Source organism: Panthera leo, chromosome F3 (genome assembly GCF_018350215.1).
Source record: "Panthera leo isolate Ple1 chromosome F3, P.leo_Ple1_pat1.1, whole genome shotgun sequence".
Taxonomy (NCBI): Eukaryota; Metazoa; Chordata; class Mammalia; order Carnivora; family Felidae; genus Panthera; species Panthera leo.
The window spans coordinates 4,968,263-4,977,081 of NC_056696.1; the positions used below are offsets into that span (position 1 = coordinate 4,968,263).

The following is an 8,819-nucleotide window of genomic DNA, read 5'->3' on the forward strand; positions in this document are numbered from 1 at the left end:
GTCCTTCCAATTTAGGGGAGGGGGCAAACGTGTAAACAAATAGGTCACTAAGTCCAGGCTGGAGTCCAAGGCTCTCTTTTCTCCTACACTGGCCCAGTGAAATAGATGGGACTCTCTAGTAAGACCCTGTGTGCAGAAACCCCTTCTGATCTGCAAGCCCCCGATGCCAGCCCCGGGGGCGGTTTGGAGCTCTTCATTCATCGAGTGAGGCTTGATGTCGCCTGTGTGTGCAGAACTCTGGAAGGGGACCTCTGATACCCTCAGCTGCAGACACAGGAGCCCAAGCAGACATTTACATGTCGATTTCCGGGGTCACATGGGCTGGGTGGCTGCTGTGGCCATCCCCACCCATCTCATACTTTCTGCCCTTCTGTATCCCTCAGGCCCCCATTCCATACGGCCTTCCTCACGTTCTCGCGATGTTAACCTCACCTCCAGAAGTTTCCTCTGTTAACGGTCTTATTTCGCATCTCCTTCCCCTGGTACCAAAGGTGAACCCCTGCAAGGACCCTGAGAGCTACGAATGAGATTCTCAGAGCAGGATCAGCAAGTCTGCCCCGAGGCGTGTGTTACACCATGGCCTGACCCCAGACTTCCCATTTGGCTCTGGAAGTCACTGAGTGTCTCACCAGGTTTTATCGTCAACCAGAATGCAGACAGACGTGTGCCTGGCAGTGTAGCCTGGTCGAGAGCGCTCAGCTTTCGAGGGAGGAGGTTCACGTGGCAGTCCCATGCCTTGACGCGAGTCTCTTAATCGCTCCGAATCTAGCTTTCTTAGTTTTAAAACGGGGATAATACCTACTCCACAGAGTGGTTCTGAGAAGTAAATGAGGTAGTATGTGAGACTGTTCTGCCAAGTCCCAAGTATTTTGAGACGATCAAGGATGTTTATGGTTATAGGAACCCTCGTGCCGATCGTTCCCGCCGCTATTCCTGCCGTCCCTTCAGCACTGATGTTTGTAGCTTGGGATAATACGGTGTTTCCATTGCTGACAATTATGTCACGTAACTGCTCCCCAGCATTCCACAGGGACATGTTCTGTTTCCCCAAGTTGTGTAGGATTCCACAAGGGGCCCCGACTTTACCTTGTGTATCTCCTGGTGCTGCCTAACATAGACACACATGCCCCAGTCACAGCAAGTTCTGTTCAACACGTACTTGAATGAATAGATTTTTTTAATGAACTGAGATCTTTAAAAGTCCCACCCTGGTCCTGTCCCTTTAGCTAGTGTGCATATGTAGTGTGTCTGTGGCTAGTGGACCAGATCTTGTCTGGACCTTTCCTGACCACCTACTGGCAGAGTGAGGGTCTGATCACCCAATCCCAGTGTGTGGCAAGGGTTTTCCCACACCAGCTGAGTGTCCTAAGTTCAGTTCAATTCTGACACCGTCTACCCAGAGACAGCACCGGATCCCACAGGTTAGGGGCTCAGCCCCACAGGGCCACCCTCCACTGCAGATGCTGAGGGCACGCCAGGTTGTCACCTGAGCTTCTGACTGACCAGCTATACACACTGGAGACTCCAAGGACCCCCTCTCCTTAGGTTCAACTGATCTGCTAGGGTGGCTCACAGAACTCAGAGGAACAGTTTGCTCACCAGTGTGTTGTAGAATTCTATAAATCAGGATAAACCGGACAGAAGAGAGGCATAGGGCAGGGTCTGGGGAAACGGCCCAGAGCTTCTGTGCTCTCAGAGCTCACCACTCTCCCCAAATCTCCACGTGTTCACCAATGCGGAAGCTCTTCAGACCCCATCCTTTATAGCGGTTTTTACAGAGACTTCATTACCTAGGTATGATTGATTAAATCGCTGGCTGTTGGCAAGTGATTCAGCCTCCAACCTCTCCCTTCTCCTAAAGGTCAGTCACGCGCTTGGTTCTCCTGGCAACCAGCCCCCATCCTTAGGCGCTTTCTGAAAGTCACCTTGTTAACATGAGACCCCTTTATTGCTTTCAGCACTTAGGAAATTCCAAAGGGTTTTAGAATCTCTGTGAGAAGCTAGGATATTAGCTATCTATCCATGTCTCCGTATTACAAAGTACCGGATCACACAGGCCACATGTCCATTTCTTTGCCAGCTCATAGGACCTGGGGGTCTAGGAACAGGAGCGGGCCAGTTTCATCCTGCAGAAAGCCTCCTTTCCTGAGTCTTCTCCTGGCTCAGGGAACCCGGAGAGGGGAAAGGGAAGCTCTCTGCCTTCCGAAGCTGATGTTCTCTTTAGGCTAGCACCCCTACATATTCTTTCTTAGAGACTCTGGAAACGATAGGACGAAAGGGCTTGAAACCCTTTTGGGTTTCAAAGGCCGACTCTGGAGCAGAAATGAGTGCGGCTTCAGAAACATAAATTTGCTACAGATTCCATTAGGCCAGCCTCCTCCAGGAAAGGGATCCCCTTAGCCCAACACAGATTTGGTTTAAGCTTTCATCACCAGGCCCTGCTGAAATCCTTGTGACTGCTGCTGCAGGAGAGTCCTGGGGTCCCCTCGCTATGCTGCTCTGCTGCTTTCTCCTGTCTCTAATCTGTTTCCATTCCCTGCCACTTACTCCTTGGAAGGATTTTGTTAGCATCTAACTTGACTTCTCGGAGCTCCCCTCCGGCCGCCCTCGGCTGGGCTGTCCTTCAGTGAGCCTGTTTCTGTCCCGTAAGCTCGCTCTCCGAGCTGCTGATCCCCCTACCCTGGGCTAGACTAACCGCTTTGTTAGTGCCCTGTTAGCTGTAAGCAGGCTGGAAGAAAACAGACTTCTTCCCCCTCGGTAATCATTTGTTATTTAGATGTAAATTTTTTACATTACACCATATTGTTTGTTTCCCTTCTCATTTCATTCTGTTGAAGCATCTTACGTTTTGAGGATCCCTTTAGCACAGGCCACGAGCCCCGGACCCCCCCGTCTACCCCACACAGCTATGAGCTATTCAGGCACAGCCAGAGAAAGCTGAATGCACCTCCCACTCCTGCCTACACCCCAAACGTAAGCCCCGACGTGGCTGATTCGGAGCTCGGGGTTCTCTTGCTCCTGTTCCTTAACCCGCTAACCTCTTTGCTCATGTTATTTATGAATCTCGTAAGAACCACTGACTTGCTAGAGAAAAACCTACATACACACATCTGTACACTGGGTGTGATGTGATGTGATTCCAGAGCTTCTTATCAGGCACACATTTCTTTTCCCTCTGATTTTTTTCGTTTATTTATCCTGACAGAGAGGGAAGGAGGGAGGGAGAATCCCAAGCAGGATGTGGGGCTCGAACTCATAAACAGGGAGATCACAACCTGAGCCAAAGTCAAGAGCCGGACGCTTAACCCATTGAGCCACCCAGGAGCCCCTCCCTCTGATTTTAAATCCATATTTAAATCATGCTTGGGGAAGTCATTTATTGGATTCCCTCAGGCTCCGGGTAGAGAGTATATGAGATCCTTGATAAGCTTAATATATTTGTATTAAAAATTAATAAGAAAGCTATTGTTTGCAACTTTAAATCATAATTTGATTCAACCTATTTAATATAAGACCACAATTTTAAAATTACTCAAAAAAAAAAAAAAAAAAAAAAAAGACGTGATGAGATTTAAATCAGTCCTGGGCCCCTGCCTTTATTCCTGAATGAACCACGCATGTCCTGTGGCAGACAATCAGTGCTGCCATTTCTCGTGTGACATTTAGAGTCCATACATGGCCCAGCAGCCCCCCTTGGAGGCTCCAAACGAGTCCTCTGTGGAAGATGATGTGGAGGCTCTTTTTAAATGCTACTATTATAAAAATAAAATTTAATGGAAAGAGATAAGCTTTTCCCAGCGCAAGCCGGCTCCAATTTTATATTTCCTTAATCTGTTTTATATACTGCTGCAGGAAATTAAACTAAAATTGTCCTTTCTGTCTGATGTGCGCATGTGTGGGAGGGGCTGAGGGGACACGCAGAGCTACAGGAAACGGCTGCTCCGGTCTGTCAGGGATTTACTGTAACTTTATTTGGGAGGGCAAAGCCCTCCTCGCCCACTGGGCTGAAGGTTTGTGGCCCCCGTAGAGATCTGGGCCCCAGCCACACGGTGCTCCTGTCTTACGTCAATGAGGGCTGACGCCCAAGACTAGGACCAGATCTCTTCTATCACCAGGTCTGAGTCCCCACTCACTCTCTGTCCACCCAGAGTGACCGGTCCTTCACACAAATACAGAGGACGGGCTCTGACATACTTTGCACATACTGAATGCTATTTCTTTCTTTCCTTTCTCTCTGGTTCTCTTCCACTCCAGCCGTCCCTCATAAATTGTAACGCCTACTTGTTTATTGTACTTCTACTCAGTTTCACCTTCTAGACAAGTGATGCAGACGCTCTTTCAATGTCTTCCAGTCGGTCCAGTGCCCCAGCTATACCTGTTTGCTCTCTGCTTCCAGCCCCCCGTGGACAAAATCTTCTAATCTTAGTGTCTCAAATCTTGTACATAATGTCCGGGGGTTGCCCCCTGCCCCTGCCTTTGCTTCCCTTGCTGCGTTCACCACCAAGAGCATCTTGACTGGGAGATCCCTCTAGATGTCTCAGAAGCCATGTCTGGGTACAGGGGAACCTCTGGTCCCCCCCTCGGTCATGAAGACTGGCTTCAGGTGGAGGCTGCACAATGCAGCCATGGAGTGAACACCGGCTCGCGTCCTGAGAGCTGGCGCTCACCCTGCGCGCACGAGTCAGGCCACGATGTGACTGGACCAGAGGGTCCTCACGGCCCTTCCGTAAGGAAGCAGGCACAGAGGTGTGGCAGTGAGGCCTGGGGAAAGCCAGGCAGCTTCCCCTTCCTTCCTGGGGCTCTGTGATTCCAGGACGGCTGCAAGCCTCCTACTGGCGCTTGGGCACGTGTCCTAAGCAGCTCTGTCCCTCTCATGAACAGGAAGACACTGGATCAGCCACAGTTAACCTCAGCTCTTGAGGAACAGACCTTATTTCTAAAGCTGGAAGGGGGAAGAAAGTGCAAATGATGGCTGGAGGGAAGATTGCAGCCCATAGTGTGTGAAGACATGCACATCAACCTCACCTTGTCAGAGGAATACGAAGATGACATTTGTCATTTAGCCAGAGTCAAACGCACAGCCCATTGGGGCGTCCTCCTGGGCAATAAGGCCAGGGCCTCGTCTGGCAGAGGGCCTCCATGAGGTGCCAGGAAGGAAGTGAGCCATCCCAGGCTAGGCCTGACCTTTCTCTGGGCCACAGGTTAGTGGGGCAGGGCAGAGGGTCATTTCCCTTTAAGCAGAGAGGTGTTCAGGCAGTGCTTCTGGCCCACTCACCTTCCTCCGCCAAGTAGAAGGGACGAGAACATCCCAGAGCTTTCAAGTAAGAGGCTTTCCCGTCAAAGACTTGAAGCATCTCTGTGATCTCTCATTGCAGTCCTGCTTTCAGGCCGCTTTCTACCTCAGACCTTAAGGTGTCTAGACTGACTGAGGACCCAGAGAGGAGCCCCAGTGGGGGGAAGGGAGGAGGATGAAATGGGACACCTTTGTTCCCAGAATGGTTTCAAACATTTGTTTTTGATCCTCCGTCCAGAGGGATCTCACAGAGCTTGGCTGCCGGCAAGGTGGGGCTGCCTCCACCACCCTCCCCCCCAGGCCAGACCCACTCAAGTTAATCAGAACCTTCTGGGTTTCCCAGCTGGGATGTCACCGGGTGACAGGACTGCCTGTCGGCAGGGTCGTGTCTGGACTCTGTGATGAGCACTGCTCTCCTTCAGGCTGGAGACCAGAGCCCAAGCTGGCGGGTCCTCCTCTTGCTGTCTCTTTCCTCTCTCTCCCAGCAGCTACATCCAGACCCTTCTGCCTGCCTGTTTTCCTTTATTACTGTGCAGGAGACATTTTTAAAGAGGCCGGAATGAGAAGCCAGGAACACAGGCTGAAAGCATTTCCGGCCCTGGCCGCTTTGCTTCTCTGGGTCTAGGTTTCCTCCCCCACAGAACGAAGCGGTCTGAGGATGCGACCACTTTGCTTCCAGTTTTTATGTCTCTAGCTGCAAAGGTCTTCCTACTCAGGAATCCCTAGGAATTGATCTTAAGCAAATATTCAGCAAAGGCAAAAAGTGTCCTGAGTTGGAAGATCTGTATCATATCATTTTTTTGTCAAAAATTGAAATTTTTCTGAATTTCCAAGAGTAGCTTAGTGACTGATGGTCTGTAAACATGATAGAATTAATTGCACACAACCATTAAAATGGTAATTATGCTGGCTATAAATTAACATTGAATAATAAAACGCTGCTAGTGTTTGTTAAGAGCGCACTGTATGTCATTCTCAACCCCAAGGGCACATCACAATCCCCTGAACCCCCAGCCTCACCCTCCCCCCACCAGAGGTCAGGTTTTGGTTAATCCTTTGTGTGGGGTCTGGGCATTAGGGTCTCTTGTGAGGCTCCCTGGTTGATAATACTTTGCAACCAAGGCTTAGAGCCTGTGTGAAGACACGTCCACATTCAGTACAATGGACCTGTGCCCCCCTCCCCTTTCCTGCCAGCCCCCTACCGGGTGGTGCACGAGGACAGGGTTTCTAATTTATTTACTGCACAAATATCATTGCTCTGTAACAAACCATTCCAAAGCTGAGCAAATACTCCAAAACTATTCCAAAGTTCCAACCACAACGTTACCATGATCACAGATTCTGTGGGTCAGGAATTCAAACAGATGACAACAGGAGCAGCTGGCCCTTTTCTTTCAACGTCTGGGGTTTCAGCAAGGAAGACAGGAACCTGGAGGTCTTCTGGCTAGCGGCTGGAGTCACCTGGATGCTTTCACCCAACATGGGGCTCAAACTCACGACCCTGAGACCAAGAGTTGCATGCTCTTCTAGCTGAGCCTGCCAGGCACCCCTGAACACTTCTTTATGCCAATTTCTGGTGTCTAGGCCCGGAGGACCTGCAAGATGGGCTCGGCGAGGACCGTCTACCAGAGCACGTACACATGGCCTCTCCGTGGGCCTCCTCACAGCATGGCGACTCACGGCCCCAGGAGCAAACACACTGGTGGACGAGGCAGAGGCTGCACGGCCTCTTTAACCTAGCCCTGGAAGTCAACAGCATTCCTTATACTGTTCTCACTGAAGTGGTCACAAGCCCACCCAGATTTCAGAAATATTATGGAGGCTGAATTGAACACGGGGAGTGAAAGAAGCGATTGTCCAAATGCTGACACTGTAATATGACATGAATACAAAAATATGTGCACATCATAAGCCCAGTGCGTACAGATGAGAACTGAACGCAGCATGCAAAACTGAAATTTTAAGGTGATGGCAGCATAGAATCTCGTCTTTAATACCACTTAATTAGTTTTAGTTTTTATTCTTAAACCTAACCACCCACAACCCCCTGCACTAACAAGCCCTGAAGATCACTGTTGGACACCACACCTGGCACCACTCATTGGGAGCGTGCGGTCTACAAACACAGGAAAAATTCACCCTGCCCCTTACTGTGTGGCTTGGAGAATCACAGTACTGCTCACGCTGCAGACCACGGGTTCTCCACACCAAAGCATCGTGCGAAAGAGATGAGCAGGCAGGGGCCCACCTACTTTTGGATCAAGATGCTATCGGGTGGACTGGGGAGACACCGAGCCCTGAGGCCTCCACCCGGCCCATCCGCACAGTGTTGCCAAAGGCTCTGGGTCTCATCACAAGAAAGAATTCAAGGATATACCAGACACAGTGGTTGAGAGGTGCAAGTAGGAAAGTTTGTTAAAGGGAGTGTTTGCTCTCAAGATGTGAGTGCAAGTGAGCTCAAGAGAGAGCCGCGTGCCCTGGAGTTTGGGTCTCCATCTTTATTGACCGTTGTTAACTAGACGTGGAATACTTTTTACTTGAGGGGGGGATCTCTTGGGAGCAGGATTTCATGCCTTTTCTCCCTTAGTCAGGGTTTCCAGCCTTCTTTGTCTTGGGCCTATCTGGTTAGATCTGGCTTCTTGTGGCTTTGTTTTGGAGTGGTGCCGACAGGTCTCTAACCGCTGCCCCCAAGAGCTGGCCATGACTCCCTTTTGTGGGTCTCCAGGTGTCCTGTTGAAACCTAACTAACTGTCTACTCTGACATAATCTGTCTTCTTTCTTTTTCCAATAGGCTTTTGATATTATGAGAGTGACACACGGCAGAGAGCACAGCCTGATTGAAGACTTGATTCTCCTCTTAGAAGAATGTGACGCCCACATAAGAGCATCCTAATGGGCGCAGGCAAAGATGGCTTATATCCATATTGAATGCCTGGTGGAGGTCACATGTGCCGCACTGTTTGTGGGCCTCCCCTCTGGGAATGCTAGGCTGTGTTTATGTAGGTAAATAAGCAGGCATACCATGTGCAAACCACAAGAATCATTAGTTGTAGAGAAGCACAATAATAAATACAAAAAATTGGTTGAAAATGTCATCTGCTAATTGTTTTGTTTACTCATTGGTGACTTTAATGTTCCACATCTCAACATGAAGGCTAGAAAGTTCTAGTAAAAGCATAGCAGAGTACGTTGAATCTTCTCCTTGAATATTTGGGGGTATAATTGGATAAAAATCAATGTTTTTACAAGCAAAAACTTAATGTCCATTTTGTCAAAAAAACAGAATGTTTTCTTTACTGTTTGTAGTAAATAATATGTATCCATTATTTACACCCCAATACATCTCTAACACAGAAAGTTTTATCCTACGTCCTAGAAAGAAGTCATTTTAGGTGCTATTAGAAAAGCATAGGAAGTCTTAATGGGAAAAAAAATGTTTTTTCAAATGTCTTGGGTTCTTTGTATAATTCTTCTGTGCATTCTGTAACTCTTTGTATATATCATGTTTTTTTAACTTGGAATTTTT

The 8,819-nt window shown here is 49.0% G+C and overlaps 1 protein-coding gene across 6 annotated transcripts in view; it reads left to right on the forward strand.

Annotated features, from left to right (window-relative positions):
• SMYD3 (SET and MYND domain containing 3) overlaps positions 1 to 8,503 on the forward strand; it is a 690,952-nt gene extending 682,449 nt beyond the window's left edge. For 5 of the 6 annotated variants that reach the window (XM_042924644.1, XM_042924642.1, XM_042924639.1 and 2 more), the window contains one exon: positions 8,085 to 8,501. In XM_042924644.1, the coding sequence (XP_042780578.1) occupies positions 8,085 to 8,186 (102 nt within the window). In that variant the 3' untranslated portion in view covers positions 8,187 to 8,501. Of the gene's footprint in view, positions 1 to 8,084 lie in introns of all 6 variants that reach the window. The other variant, XM_042924637.1, reaches the window with a different exon arrangement.
• Positions 8,504 to 8,819: the final 316 nt, after the last annotated feature.